The sequence below is a fragment of the Rosa chinensis genome, chromosome 7 (genome assembly GCF_002994745.2).
Source record: "Rosa chinensis cultivar Old Blush chromosome 7, RchiOBHm-V2, whole genome shotgun sequence".
Classification (NCBI taxonomy): Eukaryota; Viridiplantae; Streptophyta; class Magnoliopsida; order Rosales; family Rosaceae; genus Rosa; species Rosa chinensis.
The window spans coordinates 20,008,342-20,030,199 of NC_037094.1; the positions used below are offsets into that span (position 1 = coordinate 20,008,342).

Below are 21,858 nucleotides of genomic sequence, written 5' to 3' on the forward strand. Positions count from 1 at the left end.
TCCAACAATAGGATTTAGAAAAGGTGAAACTGGTAGTTAAATAGATATAACTGTGGACCATAAACTAGATGAAATTATGTGGGATGAATATGTTTTGCCAAAGGAATTCTTGAGATGGGCTTTGGGAAGAAGCCTTAGTAAACTGACCAGTTTTGCCATGATTATGTTACATGAGCAATTTGAGAGTGTTTGAGAACATTTTGCAAGCCACACATTCGCATCTCCCACTATATGATTTGAAAGCAATGAAACATTCAAACTTTAAGATAGCCCATGATGAAGCTTTTTACAGCTTCTTCACCTTCTTGGGCCATATATCTTATATATTACAAACAAGCTGTATGTAACTGTTACATATGTTAGTATCGATCCCAAGCCACAATTGATGAATAAATGAATACTGTGATCGACTGACAAGCAGGAGCCTAAGCCGTGAAGGTAAGAAGGGCACCCCTAACCATGATGGGTAGCTAGCCAAACCAGTTGTCGAGTAAACGAGTACTTTGATGGACTGACATACAGGAGCCTAAGCCCTGAGGTTAAAGAGGGGAGCCCCTAACCATAGTAGCTAACCAAACCACTTGTTGAAAAAATGAGTACTTTGATCGACTGACATGCAGGAGCCTAAGCGCCGTTCAATTCAGTTTCTCTCTACCAAAATGTAGGAAATGACTGGTATCCAGTCATAATCCATTTACTTATCCAAGGGGTTTCATTGCATTATACAATCATACAAGACACAACAATATCAAACCAAACTATTCTGCGGAGAAATCAATTCGCTAGCAGATAATATTGGATGAAGATGTGAGGTTTTGCTTCCAGTTTAGATATAAAGGAATTTATTTCCCAACATGGCACTGATACATCTCTGCTCGTTACTGTGCCATTTCCTGTGATCATACTTTTCTGCATCCCAACCTCATGAGAGGATCTAGCCACTCAATAATGTCGCTTCTTTCCTCTGTTACCTAAGTTAAACTCTACTAGGGTATTTACCGTCTACTATAATGATTTTGATGGCACACCTAGGTCACAATGCAAGCTTTAACACAATGTCTACTAATCCCATAATCCACCTGACATAAGTATGGCGAATAACACCACATAGAATACATAGACAAGCTTTATTAGTAAATTGAAAATTTTGGCATGGCTTCCATAGTACACTACTTGCTATTTGCCTTCATCCCAACGACACTACCATGTACTTGATTACAAAAACCACTCATTCAAGCACCAAATCATTCACATTCACAAAGATTGAATCATTTACATCCTAGTCATTTCTGGCATCAAATAATCCATACACCACCACATAGAACACATAGACAAACTTTATTAGTAAACTGAAAAACTCGGATGTCTTCCATAGTATACTACTTGCTATTTGCCTTTCATCTCAAGAACAATACTATGTCAATGATCAAAATTACTTCATTACAAAAGACCACTGATTCGATTCAGGCACCAAATCATTCACATTCACAAAGATCCAATCTTTTACATACACAACAATGCATACCAAATCGAAAAAGGAAACTTCACTACTCACAATTGACAGAAAGAATGTGCCCACTCCCTCAAAGAAGTGTAACCTTGACCCTTCATTACTCACGAGCTCATCAACTCCCTGCACCAAGTTCACACCAGCACAGAAAATCAAGACAAACCCAGAAAAGAACTGAACCCAAATATTCATCAAAAAGCAGAGAGACTTGAAACTGAAACAGTGAAAAGACTACTAACCCAGAATCAAATAGCCAAGCGGCATTGCTTACTGAGAGGAGTCTTGCACTGATCAAACTGAGCAAGCAATTCCGGGTTTCTGAACCCAACAAGAAATTGGGCCAGGCCTTCAAGAAACAGAGCGGCCTGGTAAACACTGGCGGCCCCAACAATCTCAGCAAGAACACTCCTCCTCAGCCTATTCGCATCCACCAGAACGCTCACCATCTCCTCCATCTCCGCCTCCATCGCCTCCGCCATCACCGCCTTCGCCGCCTCCTTCTTCCCGGCGTCGTAAGGCCCCCAGTTCCTCGCCACGCGCTCCACGAACGCGGCCTGCCCGTCCCTCGCACGCGCCGCCAGCGCAGGCACCATGAGCCTGAGACCGCACTCCACCTGCTCGACCTTTTGCGTGAGAGAAGAGGAAGGGCTGCGCCAGGCGGTGGCGATGTGCCAGGGGCGGTCGCCGAACTGGACGACGAGGCTGTCGGAGTCGGCGTCGGAATCTTCGTCGGAGGCGGAGTCGAGGAAGGAGCGGAGGAGGTTGGTGAAGAGGTAGGGGTGGAGGTCGGCGAGCCAGAGGAAGGGCTTCTCGAGAGGGTTGCGCCAGTCGGGGAAGAGGAGCTGGGCGACGTCGGACTGGGCGGCGGAGTCGAGGGCGTCGTAGTAGGAGAGGAAGTGGCGGTGGAGGGCGTCGACGTGGAGGGAGAGGTTTGGGAGGGAGGAGGCGTCGGAGAGGGATTGGCGAAGGGAAGGGAGGAGGGAGGACTTGAGGGTGGTCAGCCATTCGGAGTAGTAGTCCTTGAAGGGCCGGGGGCTCTTCTTGTTGTTGCTGCTGCGGCCGAAAAGACCTACTGCTTTCAACATCTTGGAGATTCTTGGTGGGACTTCTTGGCTTTCTTTCTTCTTCTGGTTTCTTGGTGTTTTGGGGGAGGAGGAAGTTGATGTGTGTGAGCTAGCGTGGAGGGAAAGGAAGGTTTTAAAGGGCAAAAATTGGTTTTTAATTCTCGATGGAACGTTTTCTTTTAGTACATAGGGGGAAGAGGCCCAAGCAAAGAAGCAAAACTTTTAAGGACGAGATACACCGACTGTGTCATCAAGTATGACTCTCGAAACAATAGCAAGAGCATTAGCGACACAGACTTTCGCAAGAACATCAGCATTATGGAGTAAGGTTCTAAATATCTGCAATACCATCGATATACCATGGTTTTTTAGCTCATGTCGATATATGCTAATATTTGAGTGCTGATATATATACATGACGAGTCGATTTTTTTTAAACCTTAATATGGACACCGAGTTTAGCAAGAATCTCTAACCCGCGCACCAGTAAGAGCAACTGCAACAGATTCTGTATTTCCTCATTTTTCTCTATTTTTGGAAAAATTGAGTCATTTTCAGCTCCAACAGCTTCCCTAAACCATTCCCTAAAATAATGATTTTGATGTGAGAGAATATTAGGGCTTGTCCGGTAACGTTTTTAAAAATGATTTTTCAAAAACCGATTTTGAAAATAAAAACAAGAAAACAAGATTAGATTTTTGAGATCCGAAAATATGTCCGGTAGCTTATTCCGAAAACAATTTTCAAAAACGAGAGAAGATTGCGACTAGAGATGAGAGAGAGACCTGAGCAGAAGATAGCGACTTGAGAATATGGAAGAAGAGAGCACATTCTTTTTTTTCTTTGTTTTGGAAGATATATCTCCGTGTTTTCTAAAATATGAGAATGAAAATGTGAAAACATCTATTTGTCGTTTTCCTGTTTTACGAGTAAAATAAAAAATTATTTTCAAAAATTATTTTCTGCATTTTTGAAAACAGAACAACGAACTCATTTTCAAGCCATTTTCATTTTATAAAATGAAAAAGATGACTTGAAAACCTTACCGAACGCCACCTTACATTCCCTAAATCTACAACAAACACTAACAGCAACACCAACAGATTCCTTATATTTTGATTTTTCTCTACTTTAGGGAAAAATAAGTCTCTTTTACTCCAACAGATTCCTTATAACTTTCCTTATTTTATGGAAAGTGGGGAAATAGAAAACCAAATTCCCTATATTTACAGCAAACTCTAAAATTTTAAGGAAGAATACAGAGATTTTAGAGATTGTTGTAAAATAGGGAATCTGTTGGAGTTGGAGAAGAGAAATAGGTTAAAGCTTTGACTTTTACTTTCATATAATACAGAAATTATATGGAAACTGTTGAAGTTGCTCTAACATTATCTCCAACTCTAGAGCCATGACATTGAACTTAAAATGATACTCTATTTGTATTAGGATAAACGTGTTTTTTTTAACGTGCACTAAGATAAGCCTCCACTATTTATTTTTTTTTAAAGTTTTTTTTTTTTTTTTTGGTCCCATGACACCGCCATATTAGCGGAGGACTGATCATTTTATATTTCAAAAATCTCATTTGCTCATTATGTTGCTTTTATGCGTTTTGATTCCCTCCATCTCATTTATCTACAAAAGGCAATAAGGCATGGTGGAATTTGTATCAAGTGCTTCCCTTGTGGGCAGAATTACAGATTCAATTAAGGATGAATTGTTGGTATTTTAAAAGATTTTAAAATCTTTAATTTGATTTTCAATTTTCAATTTGTAACTTATGCTTTTAATCCTATAATTATTGGGGGTTATAGGAGTTTCATTTTGGGATTCAATTTTCTGATTTTATGGTGTGTTTTATGATGGAGGTTACATGAGATAATTGGAGCCTATAAAAAGCAACAATGTTCCCCAAGTTGTTCACAACAAAAGGGTTATCTCTACTCCTCATTTACATACTACCACTTCGATCTCTACCTTCCATATTTTACTATTATTTTGGGCAACGGTTCTGTGACTTCGAAATTCTATCCGACTGTGAACGTGCTCATAGCGGACCTTTGGTTGCTTGTATCTTGGAGTCTTGTAGACCGTCAGCACCTGCACGTAGGGAGGCTACAAAGACTTTAGGACAGCGTCTTTTGACGTGCTTCACTATAACAGGCTTGTTTTCTCACTTTGGTGTTACTCTATATATATTAAATACTTGTTACTCCTCAAACTTTTCCCTGAAAAACAGTTTAGTCCCTCACCTTCTAAATTAAACTGGATAGTCCTTATTCTCTCCAATTCTCACACAAAAGGTCTATAACATGTCTAAAATGACTATTATACCCTCACTTTCGCTAAAGTAAGCTTATCAACTTTAATAACAGTACCCAACATCATACCAATTTTGCTCAAAGTGTAATCTTTAAAATATTTCACTGGCAAACCCAGTATTCTGACTCAAACAGCCATCTTAGTGATCTTATAATTGAAGGGGTCGAAATCTGGCCGCCATTGTTGGACCACAAGGGTTTGTCCTGCAATAATCCATGGCCCTCCACACAACGCAGTGTTCATAGCTTCATCAAGAGTAAATCTCACAATAAAATAGTCATTCGAGATATCAATTAGCTGCCAAGGTCCTTTAGGATTCCATTTACGAGTAAGAGCATCAAACATGAATTTCCAGGCATTAGTAGTATTTGGCTTACCCATGAATAAGAGCTCCATTTTCATTTTAGTTTAAACACTTGATACATTAATATTGTTGAGTTTCAATTAGGGTAAAAAAAATTTGACTCCATTCTTTACAGTCATATCAAGTCTCAAACACTTTTAAAATAAATTTGTGGAACTAAAAGTCCAACAAAGGTGTGATATGTTCTCTTATTATTGACTGTTGGAGAGGAAAAATCTCACATTAGAAAAATGACAAATAAAATATAACTTATAAGTGGGTGGATCTGACCCAATTGTACCGTGGCCTTTTGTGATTAAAACTCAATACCTAACAGATAATTAAGTTGGAGCAGTATCGGTATAATGGTGGACCTCGGGCCACGCTTGTCGCTGTTTAACATTGACCTCTAATTTATTATAAATTGTGAATCAAATTTTTAGTGACGAAACACAACTATCTCATCAAGTTGTTACTTATTCTCAGTACCATGGACTAAAAGAGGACTAACAAGTCCGATCCACCCAGCAGTTTCTCAACCCACCCTGGAATTTCTCCTTAGTTTTCTCGTTGACCAGAAGACGACTTCCCAGGCAGCAAAAGTAACCAAAAAAAAAAAAAGGATAGAAAAACCACCGACATTGACGGGTCAAACCGCCCAACAACGACACCACGCAGCCAACAAATTCTCTCTTAACAAAACAGTTAAAAGTTACTTTTTTCAAAAAAAAAAAAAAAAAAAACCATTAAAGCAACTCCTCCTCCTCCTCCGTTAATGGTGGAAAACTGAGAGGACGTTGGAAACCCAAAACCAATTTCACAATCCACACTCACCGTCGCACACTCCGCCGTAAAATTCAAACCCACCAAATCCCACTTCCCCATTTCTCTCTCTCTTCTTCCCCATCATGGCCTCCTGCAACTCCACTTTACTAATCCCTTTCTTCTTCTTCTTCTTCTTCGCTTTGGCAGCTTCCGAGTCTTTAATCGACCAATCCGACTCAAACCCAACGGACTGCGCCGACCGTTGGATCCACATCCGGCGCCTCCCCTCCACTTTCAACCTCGACCTCCTCTCCAACTGCTCCGGCTACCCCTTGTTCGGCGACCTCTGCCCCTTCTTGCCCAACCATGGCCTCGGCCACAAGACCCACAACCGCTCCCAGAGCTGGTACCGCACCGACTCCCTAATGATGGAGCTCATCTTCCACCGCCGGATGCTCGAATACCCATGTCTGACGTCAGATCCCCGCCAGGCTGACGCCGTCTACCTCCCCTACTACGCCGGCATCGACGCCATGAGGTACCTCTACGGCCCCGAAGTCAACTCCAGCGCCGATCAGGGCCTTCAGCTCTACCAGTTTTTGCAGGAGGATTTGCCGGAGGTGTGGAGTCGGAACTCGGGTCACGACCATTTCATGGTCCTGGCCCGACCCGCCTGGGATTTCTCTCAGCCGTTGGATTCTGATCCGCCGACGTGGGGGACCTCGCTTCTGGAGCTCCCCCATTTTTTCAACGTCACGGCTTTGACGGTGGAGGCGCGTGCCTGGCCTTGGCAGGAGCACGCCGTGCCTTATCCGACGTCGTTTCACCCGCCCAACCTTTCTTTACTCGAGAGCTGGATGCAGAGGGCAAGAAGGTCCAAGCGCACTTCACTAATGATGTTTGCCGGCGGTGGAGGCTCGCCGACGAGTAGCCCCAACATTCGCCGGAGCATTAGGAGTGAGTGTGAGAATAGCACGAGCAATGTGACCAACAATGTGCATGGAAATGGCTTCTATGGCGGAGCCGGCGGGTACTCGAAGCTGTGTGACATTGTGGATTGCTCTAATGGGATTTGTGAACATAACCCTATTAGGTTCATGAAGCCAATGCTGCAAGCCAGTTTTTGCTTGCAGCCCCCGGGGGACACCCCGACGAGGCGGTCAATGTTTGACAGCATTCTCGCCGGGTGTATCCCCGTTTTCTTTGAGGAATTGTCTGCGAGAGCTCAGTATGGCTGGCACTTGCCGGAGGATCAGTACCCCAAGTTTGCGGTGTATATACCAAAGGAGGATGTGGTGTTCAAAGATACAAGGATTCTGGACGTGCTTAGGAACATACCAAGAGCTAGGGTTAGGAGAATGAGGGAGAAGGTGTTGGGGTTGATACCAAGAATTATGTACAGAAAGCATGGAAGTTCGATTGGATTAAGAGCCAAGAAAGATGCTTTCGACATTGCAATTGAGGGTGTGTTGCAGAAGGTTATGTCTAGGGTTCATAGAGGTCAAATTTTTGTTCAGTGACATTGTTTTTGAGTTTTTTGTTTTTTGCTTTTACTTGTTGTCATTGTTAAGTGTAATTATTAACTTGCTTAGCCTTTGTATTTATGTATCCCACTTGATTCAATGTCAAGAACCTCTTTTGTAAGGAAATGTACAATACAGACAATGAGCTACAGATAAAGCTGTCTTTGTTTTGGTACCACAATTGTTATTCTAGACATGGCTTGTGACTCAAGAAACAAATAGATTATTGGACTGAGAGGAAAAGAATACAATTTTTATTCAAAGCTAACAAAAAGGCAAACAAACAAAAGGGAGCTGAGGTTTGTTCATTTGATGATGATACATGAGAAATGTGAAGCAAGAATTGCAAAACTGCGCTTCATGGCATATACTCTTCTTCCTATCTCGGCACGAGGATGGGGTTTTCAACCCCATCTTAGAATAGCAGAACCCCAAGTGAGACCTGCTCCGAAGCCTGCAGCTGCTATTGTATGGCCTGGTCGCACCTTGCCACTTCTTACAGATTCATCCAATGCCAAAGGAATGGAAGCGGCACTGGTGTTACCATAGTTCGCCAAATTTGAAATGACCTGTTCTGATGGGATTTCCAAGCGACTAGAAACTGCATCAAGAATCCTCTGGTTTGCCTGCATTCATTTAACTCTGTCATAATTCGTTATATCCTATAGCCATTATCAGAACAAAAGGTACATCGACGAGATTGCTACCATGAAAATTAGGAAATTGCCTTGGAAATTGATTTCTGTAAAAATTCCATCACTAGAGTATAGAGAGAAAAACTTAGCAATTTCGCACATCTTCTATCAGTATAACAATAAGGTCGAAATTTTTTGACTTTTGATATGTATACACTCCCCTCTTATTAATCAGGAGTTTTAATTGACGTAGAGCAGAGAAATCATTCAACCACCTAAACCCAGGTCCCTGGCGGAATGTGAAAAGATATCATTTGTCGTACCTGATGGAGCAGTAACCAGTCAATGCTAGATGCAGGAATACCAGCATTCGCAAGTGAATTCTCAATTGATTGAGGCACACATCGACATGCAAACCGAAAGACTTCCTTTCCATTCATTTGAACGCAAGAAAATGAAGAGCGTCTTGGAGGGAAGTCTAAGACTGAACCATTAGAACCCAATTCACTATCTGTTTCATTTCCTTTCAACGGAGCATTTAGATGTCTGCAATTAGAGACAGAGTGATCAGTCACATGTGCGTGAGGAAAATTGAGAAAAATTAAAGTTATAACCAGCAGAAAAACCTTGAATTATGGCAATTGATAAAAAGGTGAAAGAAAAGGAAAACTTAAAAAGAATGGAGAAAACACGTGCCTGTTTCCATCACCATCACTATGAACGTCAAAACCAAGTAAGAAATCCTCCTCAGTGTCAGTGGCCTACAAATGATGCAATGTTAAATAAGTGGGATCAAATATTTTGTCACAGGTACCTTGTTTACAAGTGTGAATGACGAAGGAATCTCCACTTGTTTATAATAAGATTGCATGAATTATTAAGCAAGTAAATGTAAGGTAATGCCTTAAAGTCACCTGTATTAAAACAGCCCCGGCAGCATCCCCAAAGAGAATACAGGTTCCTCTGTCGGACCAGTCAACAATCCGAGAAAGAGCATCAGCCCCAATAACTAGAACATTTTTGAATCCACCTCCTGTAGTTTGTGCAAACCATTTTAATTAATCAAACATGGAAGTAACAGTTGCCTCACAGCAAAGTCAACAAATTACTTACCCCTAATGTGACAAGCAGCTGATACTAAACCCAATACGAATCCACTACAGGCAGCTGTAATATCATAGGACAAGGGGAACTTTTTGCAGCCAAGTGCTTTTTGAACCTGAAGTTGCAACATAATATGAAATTACAAACTCAAGCAGTTACCATACTGAATAGATCAAAGCAGCCAAGTGCTTTTTGAACCTGAAGTTGCAACATAATATGAAATTACAAACTCAAGCAGTTACCATACTGAATAGATCAACTTAAGCACTCGGCCAGTGGAATCTTGTTAGCAAAATTATTATCTAGTTAATCTTAACAAAATAGCTTAACCAGCATAAAAGTTTACGGGAAAACTGAAGAAAAGAACTAAAAAGTTGCTACACGACATCCCAGCTTTGGAAAATGATTGAGCCATGCTTAGTTCAAGAAACACACACAATAACCAGATTACTTGGCCAATACAAGCTCATTTCTTGAAAATTTGTCAAGTTAACGTAGTTAAAGGAAAGAACATAGGGAGGTTTTCAGGATATTATTGTAAACAGGCAAAGAAAGTTCATCAAGAATCAAGTTGCCAGTTTCAAGTTGTGCCATGATCAAGGCTTCCAGGCCTACACAAACTGACTACACTAAGAGTAGTCATCTCCAGCTCAGGCTAGAAGCTTCATTCAAGTTCATACTCCAGAATCTGATGCTCGAAAGAGACAATCAAATCTAGCAACTGTACTAGTAGCTTTAAATGCACAAGAGGTACGTGTGATATACATGTTGAATAAGGAAATAAACTAAGCTGACTGACATTGCTCAGACCTTCTGAAACAGTTGAACAAAGCAATCAATTAAAAGTTTCTACGTTCTGAGTGTGACAACTAAAAGCCCATAAAGATCAAATCCATATTTGATATATATATATATATATATATATATATATATATTAATGCAAATAACTTTATATACAATTTTTTTAAAAGCAGCTACGAACCCATAGTTCAGTTTTTATGAACACCCCCCTTTGCTTATAGGAAGCAAAAATTCTATGGAAAGAGAATAAACAAAGTACCAATGGGGATGGATCAGATGTCTATTTATACAAACCCACTAAAACAAACAAGCAAAGCCAGTCCAAAGTTAGGACAAGACTCCAGTCAAGGTGAAACACATGAAAGGGAACATACCTAAAGTGCTTAGGCAAAGATGTTCACAAGGAAGCAAGAAACAAATTCTGTCCCAACTATTACTACAAGTCAACCAATGATGTTTTCATTTCTTCTTACATAAGAAATTATATTTTCCATATTCAACTCAATTCCTTCAGTAACTGTAGAATTTATGCACCCACCCCTCCAACAAAAAAAAAAAAAAGGTTTAGCGAATGCATTTACAACTCGACCTAAAAAAGACTCACCTACTGGTAGAAAATCAAAGTAATAAAAACTGAAAAATGACATTAATATCTTTTAAATACATATATGATACACCAATAAATAATATATATACCTGAGGAGCCCCACCAAAAAGATCATCAGGTGTAGAGGTGCACATCAAGATTAGGTCTACATCATCAGCATCAACCTGTGCCATCTCAAGAGCTTTCTTTGCTGCCTCAGATGCTAATAAGGTTAGGCTTTCTTTGCCTGTATAAAAATTGCACATTAGAAAGATGTCATTATCCAGATTAGGTAACCTTAAAATATCCAGCACACCATAGCTCAAGGACTAATAAAGACAACACTTGCATTGTATAAAGTATATGTTGAGATAAAATATAAGAACATTTAAAGAAAGCACCTCTCCCACAACATAAACCAGCAAAATTGTCCAGCTAAAACCCCACCGACCACCATATTCTTTATCACTTTAGCATTCCAAATAGCATTGGCAAAGCAAATAACTAAACAGATATTCTATAACAGGGATCATGCATGCAGCTAGACATTCTATAAGGTTAGGCTTTCTTTGCCTGTATAAAATTTGCACTTCAGAAAGATGTCATTATGTAGAGAAGGTAACCTTAAGATATCCAGCACAACATAGACTCAAGGACTAATAAAGACAACACATGCATTGTATATAAAGTATATGTTGAGATCAAATATAAAAACATTTAAAATATCAACCATAACCATGAGAAAGCACCTCTCACACATCATATACCAGCAAAATTGACCAGCTAAAACCCCACTGTATTCTTTATTACTTTAGCATTCCGAATAGCATTTGCAAAGAAAAATAACTAAACAGATATTCTATAACAGGGATCATGCATGCAGCTAGCAAACCAAGTTGACCCTGGGTAAAGCCAGACTGATCAAGCTCAGTGGCTTTTCCTATATTGAGCATGCACAATGTAATCAAGAGACTCGACTTAAAGCAAGTACTGCCATCTCAGATAGTATAAGATGTCAAACATATCAACAATCATGCACTGCATATCCTAAGTTTAAGATAGTAGCATGGGCACTGGATCAAGAGGCTCAGTGCACAGTAAACAACAAAACAACCTCAAACTACTGACAGTTACTAAATTTATGACTTTATCATGCACAGTGTATGAACTGACCTGAAATAACTCGTCGATTACGAATCCCAGTGCGGACAGATATCCATTCATCGTTAGTGTCTACTATTTTTGACAGCTCGTCATTTGAAATCTTAAGACTGGGTACTGCCGAGCCACACCCGATTAACTTGCAGCCTTTACTGACAAGCCTGTAAAGAATATTTTTCAAACAGACACAGAAATCTATGATCAGTCAGATTATCATTTACCGGCTTGAACTCAAATTTATGTCACCAAAATACAATATAATTACCAACATGACTAATGGCCAGGCCACCCTATTTATTACATAGAACACATAGCTACACAGAAGGCATAGATAACCAGATGATAACATGCAAGATAAAATTCTCATTCAACTCCACATAGCCTAAAAAGAAGAATAAACTGATCTGGTAGAGTTTGATCTTCCTCCATTATCCACCATCAACTCTATCATACAATGGGAAAACAGTAATACAAGCAAACCTAAAATACCATTATAATACTGTAATCCATGCATCAAGTACCATTAAATGGAATATATAACACTTTACCACTCTTTCACCAGATACCAATTCACTCTGTAAACAGGAAAAATAAGAGGCACCGCATAATTATGATGTCTACCTTCTTATATAAATAACAACTTGTAGTTATATTTTGCTAATATGGACTCGGCTCAGGCCTGTCCATCTCCTTCACAGAGCTTAGTCTAATTAACTCTGAGCACTCCTAGCAGAGATCAGTTGAGATGCTGGATAAGCTAGAAGCTCATGCACAGAGAGTAACTTTTTTTTTCTTTCTCTTCTTGCTCTCAGCACTTCTAGCAGAATTCAGTAGAGATGCTGGGTAAGCTAGAATGCTCATCTACAAACTGACTTACATCAGAGAGACTCCTGAACTTCATTGGACCCTCACATTAGTCCTCCATATCATTAAGTTGTCCAAAAAAAAAGTTTATTTGCTAACCAAGGAACTGATACACCTTGTGACTAACCTTAAAAAAGTAACTTTAACAATACCTCAGTAAACCAGAATCCCTACTTCTTGGTTATTGCAAAATTGTTTGTACTTCTGAACAGAAGTCACTACTAAACTTGGCCAGCAAACTGGCAAATGAGGTAAACTAATATTGCAATGACCTCAGTTCTCCCTTACTCCAAAGTGCATTCCAACTGAAATACCCATCAAATTATGTTTGTATCAAATACAGCGTCGCTCGTCCTATCAATTAAGGTCGAACCAGTACAACCTGTGATTGGTAATGAATCATAGCCTCGAAGACACTATCTTGACAAATCGAAGTTTAGAAATAGCGTGTCTTGTTCATCCCACTCCAAAATATTTGCAAAGCTCTGTAGTGGAAAGCAGGTAGCACAGAAATTCCAGCACATAAGCTCATAATAAAGCTTACAACACAAACATATGATATCTACATAGTTTAAACATATTTCGAGAATTCAATCTCCATCTTTCAAACACTAAATGCCTATGCATTGTCATGTCATCCATTAATTCTGAAACAACAATCATATTAATCAAAACAAACAACATTAAATGCACTCCACAACAAACAAAGATCATAAATCAAAAACCAATCAAGTATTCCTCAACCAATGTTCAAAACTACAATAGTCCAAGTAAAAAACACAGCTATAAACTACAACCCAATTCATCAAACAATAAGGGGCTAATGAAAATAGGGAACTAAAGCAGTGAACTGACCTGGGTGCTCTAGATTCCGAAAAGGAAGTAGCTCCAGCTTGCTTCTCAGCGCTGGAGCAAAGCACTACCCTCCTGGAGATTCCCTCAGGGGAGAGAAACCCAGATCCAAAAATGGCTATTGAAGGCTGAATCTTCCTCCTCAGGCTCGGAACTGAAGGAGTAGTAAAGAACCCAGATGCATTGGCCATTTATTCAGAGCTCTGAAAACGCAGAAGACCCCCAGAAAGATTGAAACCTCGGAGAGATTGAAAGGCGAGATCTTTGAGCTAATATATGAGAAAGAGAAGCATGCAATGACAGCAGTAGACGAAACCCATGAATTAAACAGGTGTGGCGGAGACCCAGAGAGATGGGGACAGACCCTTATTTCTTCGGAGGCTCCAAAGCTTAGACCTTTAAAACAAAAAGCAAATCGAATGAATGTGGGCGATTATGTCAAACCCAAATTGAGCAAACACCAATGCTTAATATTTCTCTCACTCTCTCTCTCTCTCTGAGAGCAAAGAGGTCAGTGAGTCGGGTCCAGAAGAGAAGAGAGAGAAGAAGAGAGGTCTAGGAGTCATGCAAATGCTTTGCTTTCCTTCCTTTCACCAAATTCCAAGGTGCTGTTTTTATAACAAATCAATCCAATGGGCACCTGCCGGGGGGGGGTTAGGCAAGTAGAAACGCAAAGCTAAACTAGTTTTACTTGCCCCTCCCAATATTCATGTCTCACATCACTACTTCCGTTTGGGAATGGCTACCTGTTAGTTGCTGAGTAGTTGTGCATCTTTATTGTGAATTTGGGATCAACTTTAATCAAGGATAAAATGGGAAGAAGACAACAAAATGTTCCAAAAATCCTATATTCAAATCCCTCCCTTGATGAAAAAAAAAAAACAACAATGAAAAACAGCTACAATAAGTTATACTAGCATTTTCTTACACATGCTCTACATGTGCAAGTTATTATTATTATTTTTTAAAAATAAAATAGAAAATAGTTAGTTATTGCAGAGAAAAAATAATGGGGAGAGAAAAGTATATTGTGGATACTTTTTTTGTTTATTTTTTTAATAAAAATATATTTTGTAAATGTCTTAATTATCCTTCTGATTTAATTAATTTTCAAAGTTTATTAATCTTCTAGGGTCATTTATGTCAAAATTCTAAATTTTGGCTAACAAACCCTCTTTTTTTAATAATAGTATAAATAAAACACAACTAATTATTTAAACTCCATGATTTTTTTTTATTCTTTTGCATTTTGTTGTCACCTAGCACATATATATGTATATATTTTTAAATCTCGTTCATGTGATTTCACTTTAAGAATTGTTACGATTCGGAAACTAAATTTTAAAATAATTATTTTTAATTAATCCTAAGGTTTGAATGCATCATAATACAACTGTCATGCATGCGTGGGGAAAGAAAGAAAGAAAAATAAAAAGAGGGGTGGAGAAATATAGAAGCCCTTCTAATGAGGACTAGCTGAGGACTTTTGTGTTAGACCCACTTTTCGATCACATTTCGGCAAATCAATCGTTAGATGTTTAGATATTTAAATGTAGATCATTTATCTATTTTTTCCAACCAAATTGAAAATCATTAAGACATTCATAATAGTGATTTATCAGTTATGAATATGAACGGTTTATGTTTGACAGATTTGGTTCATCCATTTATTTAATCTAGTTCAGTACCTTAACGATTAGCAATTTAGAAGAAAATTTTCTAAAGTGATTTACTCATGTGTACATAAACTTTCAACGGTTGATTTGTCGTAATGTAATCGAAAAGTTGGTCTCCCAAACCATTGATTAGAAAGTTTTCAACTAGTCCTTATTAGAAGGGCATAACTTACACATTCTAGATCTGTAGGATTGTTCCTATTAATAATATATAGTCATCACAAGCAAAATTGTTATATATATATATGGAGGATCAAGAGATGACATCCTTACTTTAAGTATTTGAGGATTTTTACTATTTTACATTAGTATATAACCTAATTCTCTAATTTCAACCGTTGATCTTTTAGATTCTTATGCAATAATTGTGTCTACAAAAAATCAACTAAATCCATAATCATTTGGTCACTCAAAAGTGCATAAACAAACGTAGTTCGTTAGATAAAATTAAAACGAATACTGTGCTAATCAAATGGTTAAACGTTTTCCGATTTGGCTAAATTTTTATATGATTCATATGTGTGTAGGTTACTAGAGAATATGAATGGTGTGATTATTAGAGTACACGCTAAAAATAAAAACATTATCACTTTAAGAGTTTAAGGACGTCCTCTCTTGATCCTCCATATATATATATATATATATATATATATATATATATGAGTAACGATGCATACATTTCATTCAAAAGTTTGTTAGAATAGCACATATAATGATTTCTTCTGCTCACAATCACTTGGGCATGTAGGAAATACTAGTATCATCCATTGTATCAATGAAGCTCACTTATTCAGTAAGCCTACTTTACTATGCTTAGTATTTTAACTAAAAATCAAACTTTAAATGAGATTTCCTTCGCCAATGCCCTGAATTACCGGGGGGTTTAGGCAAGTTGAAACGCAAAGCTAAGCTAGTTTTACTTGCTCCTCCCAATTTTCATGTCTCACATCAATACTTCCGTTTGGGAATAGCTACCTATTAATTGTCTCACATCAATTTTCATATCTCACATCAATACTTCCGTTTTTTTTTTTTTTTTTTTTTTTAAAGATGATCAAAAGATTTCACTCCTACCCCCATGGTGACTCGAACCCATGACCTCGATCTTAGGTAGTGGGTGCTCTAACCACTGAGCTAACACCACTTCAATTCGTTCATGTGATTTCACTTTAAGAATTGTTACGATTCTGAAACTAAATTTTAAAATATATATTTTTAAATTAATCCTAAGGTTTGAAGCCATGGTTTGGGTAAATCAACTTAAGCCATGTTGGAACATACACTAACATCTTGATACATAATTTAATAAACCAATAAATCTTTCAATGCTTCATAATACAACCGTCATGTGTGGGGAAAGAAAGAAAGAAAAATAAAAAGAGGGGTGGGGAAGTATGGAAGCCCTTCTAATGAGAACCACTAAAATGAGGACTAGTTGAAGACTTTTGTGTTAGACCCACTTTTCGATCACATTTCGGCAAATCAATCGTTAGATGTTTAGATATTTATATGTAGATCATTTATCTAATTTTTCAACCAAATTGAAAATCATTGAGATATTCATAATAGTGATTTGTCAGTTACGAACATGAACAGTTTATGTTTGACAAATTTGGTTCGTCTATTGATTTAATCTAGTTCGGTACCTTAACGATTAGCAATTTGGAAGAAAATTTTCTAAAGTGATCTACTCATGCATACGTAAACATCCAACGGTTGATTTGTTGTAATGTAATCAAAAAGTCCAAACCATTGATTATAAAGTCTTCAACTAGTCCTCGTTAGAAGTGCATAACTTACACATTCTAGATTTGTAGGATTGTTCCTATTAATAATATATAGTCAACACAAGCAAAATATATATATATATATATATATATATACAGATCCTATCCAGAGCGAGGCCTCGCTCTGAAATTAAAGTGCGCTTTTAGAGTTTAGAGTCACTTTTCGGTCGCATATCCATATCTCGACCGTTCAGTTTTTAGGTACTAATGTATAGATCTCTGCAAAATTTCAATCAAATTGATGGTCATTAAGACATTGATAACTTCCTTAAAGCTAGTACGGTTCAGGTTGGACAGATTCAGTTCGTCCATTGGTTTAAACGAGTTAAATACCTTAAAGATCATTAATTTGGCTGAAATTTTGCAGAGATGATCTATACATTAGTACCTAACAACTGAACGATTGAGATGTGGATATGAGACCGAAAAGTGACTCTAAACTCTATCCTCGCACTTTAATTTCAGAGCGAGGCCTTGCTCTGGATAAATATATATATATATATATATATATATATATAAAGATGATATCCTTACTTTAAGTATTTGAGGATTTTTACTATTTTACATTAGTATATAACCTAATTCAATGATTTCAACCGTTGATCCTCTAGATTCCTATGCAATAATTGTATCTACAAAAAATCAACCAAATCCTTAATCATTTGGTCACTCAAAAGTGTGTAACAAATGTAGTCCGTTAGATAAAATTAAAACGAACATTGTGCTAATCAAATGGTTAAAAATTTTCCGATTTGGCTAATTTTTTATATGATTCATATGTGTGTAGGTTACTAGAGAATGAATGATGTGATTATTAAAATACATGCTAAAAATAAAAATATCCTCACTTTAAGAGTTTAAGGACGTCCTTCTTGATCCTCCATATATATATATATATATATATATATATATAGAACTTTGCTCAGGTGGGGATATCCGCACCGAAGCAAAAAGGTACAGATTTCCCATTTTTTCCCACTTTCCGATCATATTTTCACATCTTAACCGTTCAATTTTTAGTTCTTAATGTATAGATAATCTCTACAAAATTTCAGTCAAATTGATGATCGTTAAGGCATCTAAACTGCAATTTACATGAACGAACCGAATCTGTTGAACAGGAACCGTTTGTGTTTAAAATGGTAAATTGTAGTTTTGGATGCCTTAACGATCATCAAATTGGCTGAAAATTTACAGAAGTGATCTATACATTAGGACCTAAAAACTGAACGATTAAGATGTGAAAATATGATCGGAAAGTGGAGAAAAACTGGAAATCCGCACCGAAGCAAAAAGTGCGGACGCCCGCACCCAAGAAGGGCTATATATATATATATATATATATATTTGAGTAAATATGCATAAAATTCATTCAAAAGTTAGTTAGAATGACACATATAATGATTTCCTCTGCTCACAATCACCTGGGCATGTAGGAAATACCAAGGTTCTAAAAATCGCTAGGCGCTAGTCGGGCGGTGACCGGAGAACTAGCGCCATTTTTTTTGTTCTAAATTTATTTTTACATTATAGTGTATAATTGTATAAATAAAATAATTAAATTATCATTAATCTATCACAGATGTGAGTCATCAAATCAACAAAAAAATAAAATAATCATTTAATAATCAACATATAATTATAAATCTCCTTAATTGATAAGGATTGCTTGCAGCTACTTAATTGATTTTAAATATGATAGGACCAACAAAAATAATTATTTAATTGGATAGGATTCATCTTCCTATGAGTGGCTGTAGAATTCTGCAACGTGAAACAAGAACAACAGCGAAAACTCAGAAACATAAGAAAGTATGACTGTGTATATTTGTATGATTATCGGTTTTCATCTTTGAAGAAAATGAAGTTTCAGATTTAGCAGCATGGAGACAAAAAGAGACTTGAGGAGAGAGAGGACTCAAAAGGAGAGATAAGAAAGAGAGTTGAGGCGTCGAGCGTCGAGAGAGACGGCGAGAGAAAAGATAACAGATGCATCTGGGTTTTCAGTTTTGAGAACTAAACAGGCCGCCCAGACCGCCTACGCGGGCTAGACCCAGTTTTGAGAACTAAACAGGCCGCCCAGACTGCCTAGGCGCCCTCTAGCCCGCCTAGGCTCTTGCCGAATCCCAAACCGATCTCCCTTGTCGCCCAGCCTGAAATCGGGTCGGTCAGCCTGCGCCTAGCGCCTAGGCGGCCACCCAGACCACTTTTTAGAATAGAGCCGAAATACTAGTACCATCCATTGTATAAATGAAGCTCACTTATTCAGTAAGCCTACTTTACTATGCATAGTATTTTAACTCAAAATCAAACTTTAAATGAGATTTCCTTCGCCAATGCACTTAATTGCGGTGCTCCATAAATTTCTTTAATTCAGTGTAAAAACACAGCATAGCAAGTAAGCAAAAACAAACATTAAAATTTAAATTTGGAGGGGTATGTTGAATGCAAAGGCTAAGAACCTTCTATTCCTTCTTAGCTTTGGCAGGATTCTTGTTTCTAGCTCCCAAAGGGTGTCCAACTTCTTTTTAGCAGTTTGAATGTCAGTCTCTATTAGAACCTGGACCATGGTGCCACCCGAAGATTTTGCAGTAAATTTGGAGCTATGTTCTAGAACCTTAATTGACTATTTTAGTGTTTTTGGTTGCAAAGTCAGTCCTCTCTACTCATCATTGAAAGCCAAAGCAGGGCCACCCTTCAATTTCTTTGGAGAGGTCGCAGGGGTGTTCGCCCTTCCTTTCTTTTTCAGCTGTGAGTCCTCCACCAGTACCAAAGCCAAAGCATTTTATGGAATATATTAGGGTTGGGCTGAAATTGTGGTAATCCTGATCCAGGGCCTGGAATTAAAGTTCGGTATGGTTTAGGCCATTTTGAGAATTGATCCCGACATGCCCAAACCCGATCTGTAACGGGCCAAGACCAAACTAAAAAGAAAAAAAAGAAAAAAGACAGGTCTCCAGTTTCCTGAGTTAGCAAACTGGTGAAATTTCCCAGTTTTGCCTTTCTACTTTTCCATTACTTCAACACTGCATTCAAATGATCATTTCAAAGAGAACAAGCAAGAGTACAATTCCCTACAACACTTCATCATTCTATAATCCCCCAAGACTGCTAATTAATCTTATATGCATACACTTTTCCAGTTTCACCTTCAAATCCAGCAATTTTCTGGGTACTCAAATCAAATGAACTGCAATCAATTATTGAGCAACATAGTTCAAAGTTTCACCACCATTAAGATCTAATATATATTCCTGCTACTGAATCAAATCAAACACAAGCAATAATGCAATATACCAAATCTAATGTATATAATAGCAAGACTTATGACTAATTGACTATATATCCTGCAGAACCAATGCATTATTACCAAGTACCAACAGCCTAACAAAGCAACAAACCAACAACAACTACCAAATCAATTACAACACAAGAAAAATTCCAAATTCAATGTATAGGACATGTATGACTAATGGATTATATCCTGCAGAACCAAAGAATTATTGCCAACAGCCCAACAAGGCAACAAAGCCAATTGATCAATCAACTGATGAAGGCATTGCAGATTACAATCAACTGATCAAGTATAGATTAACAATGAAACTTCAAAATTAATAACATTACAACAATTCAACAATAGCAGCCAACAATCCAACACCAACAAAATTTGGAAATAAGTCAAATAAGTGAACAAGAAGCTGAAAGGTAGGCTGCACTGCAACTTGCATTAGTGCATTATAGTTCACACTTCACAAATCCATATTCTCAGTTCACACATCAACTAAAGACTATTACAATAGACAAATGTTAAGGCTGCTCCAAATTTCCAAATTCAATAAAACATACAGTTTTCAAAGACTTAAACCATTAAAATTTTAAAACACCTAGAATCAAATAGTTTTAACACTTTAACTAAAATTTTCAAACATCAATTACATTACTAGCTGCAACTGCCTTTCCCTTCCCTCTTGCTTTTGGAATTGGAGGTGGATAAACAATCCTGCTAGATGCAGTGCTTTCATGCTCTGCAAATCCACAATATCTGCTAGTTGGTGATGCACATATGCATTATAAATATCCAAAAATGTACAAACAAGCTCAGGAATTCATACCTTGCTCCATCTTCTCATAAAACTCCATGTTTTCAATCAAGCAATCATCAATAAGCTCGGCAATATCATCACCTAACAGCCAGTTTTGCATGCAAATGAGACCCTACACTATTTTAGGAGTTAAGGAGCTCCTAAAAGTGTCAATAACTTTGCCTCCTGTTGAAAAACATGACTCTGATGCCACTGTTGAGGTCTGAATAGCAAGAACATCCCTTGCTAGTGCTGCTAAACCTGGAAACTTTGGGCCATTAATCTTCCACCAACACAGAATGTCAAAGCAGTCTTCATCATCAATTGGTTCCAGTGGAGCATCCAAGTACTGATCCACTTCATGAACCACAACTGCCTTTGCACTCGATTGTACAACCTTCCTCCAATCATTGAGCAGTTGACCCCTAACTCCTCTTCTGCTATTGCTTCTTCTGCTTGTAATAGTGCTACCTGAAGAGCTTGGGGAGGACTGTCTTTGCCTATGTCTGCCCCCATCTACAATAGCCACATACTAAGAAAGAAAAAGGCAGAAATTAAGCACCATATAATACCAACTAAGGGACTAAAAACATAGAAGAAAGTCAAGAAACAAGTTAAATACCTTATCATAGAGAGCCATAAGTAGGTTTTTAATCTCCATTGTTCTGCTATGCGCCTCATCATCTTCTAAACCCTCACTAACAAACATGTGAGTCACATTCTTCAACTTGAACCTTGCGTCCAAAACCAGGCCAATGATCACCATGTGGTTGATTTCATGAA

General features: G+C 38.0%; 3 protein-coding genes across 3 annotated transcripts; 1 reads left to right on the top strand and 2 right to left on the bottom strand.

The window, feature by feature from the left end:
• Positions 1-1,282: 1,282 nt before the first annotated feature.
• Positions 1,283-2,904, bottom strand: LOC112179234 (protein INAPERTURATE POLLEN1). Its single transcript, XM_024317589.2, has 2 exons — positions 1,750-2,904; positions 1,283-1,633 (listed from the first exon to the last, which is right to left on the bottom strand). The coding sequence occupies exon 1, from the start codon at positions 2,593-2,595 to the stop codon at positions 1,756-1,758; it is 840 nt and encodes a 279-aa protein (XP_024173357.1). The 5' UTR covers positions 2,596-2,904; the 3' UTR covers positions 1,283-1,633; positions 1,750-1,755.
• A 3,066-nt stretch (positions 2,905-5,970) lies between these two features.
• LOC112176531 (probable xyloglucan galactosyltransferase GT19) lies at positions 5,971-7,702 on the top strand. The gene has a single exon (XM_024314500.2). It carries the CDS (start codon positions 6,148-6,150, stop codon positions 7,522-7,524), a length of 1,377 nt encoding a protein of 458 aa, XP_024170268.1. The 5' UTR covers positions 5,971-6,147; the 3' UTR covers positions 7,525-7,702.
• Positions 7,677-14,246, bottom strand: LOC112176532 (3-oxoacyl-[acyl-carrier-protein] synthase 3 A, chloroplastic). The gene is made up of 8 exons (XM_024314501.2): positions 13,534-14,246; positions 11,827-11,975; positions 10,764-10,900; positions 9,276-9,381; positions 9,077-9,195; positions 8,859-8,923; positions 8,486-8,708; positions 7,677-8,153 (listed from the first exon to the last, which is right to left on the bottom strand). Exons 1-8 carry the CDS (start codon positions 13,719-13,721, stop codon positions 7,932-7,934), a joined length of 1,209 nt encoding a protein of 402 aa, XP_024170269.1. The 5' UTR covers positions 13,722-14,246; the 3' UTR covers positions 7,677-7,931.
• Positions 14,247-21,858: the final 7,612 nt, after the last annotated feature.

Coding starts and splice junctions, on each gene's coding strand:
- LOC112179234 (XM_024317589.2), bottom strand. CDS start 2,595: ATGTTGAAAGCAGTAGGTCTTTTCGGCCGCAGCAGCAACAACAAGAAG.
- LOC112176531 (XM_024314500.2), top strand. CDS start 6,148: ATGGCCTCCTGCAACTCCACTTTACTAATCCCTTTCTTCTTCTTCTTC.
- LOC112176532 (XM_024314501.2), bottom strand. CDS start 13,721: ATGGCCAATGCATCTGGGTTCTTTACTACTCCTTCAGTTCCGAGCCTG. Junction 9,382..10,763: donor TTTTTGGTGGGGCTCCTCAG/GTATATATATTA, acceptor TTGCAACTTCAG/GTTCAAAAAGCACTTGGCTG. Junction 8,709..8,858: donor AGTGATGGTGATGGAAACAG/GCACGTGTTTTC, acceptor CTCTAATTGCAG/ACATCTAAATGCTCCGTTGA.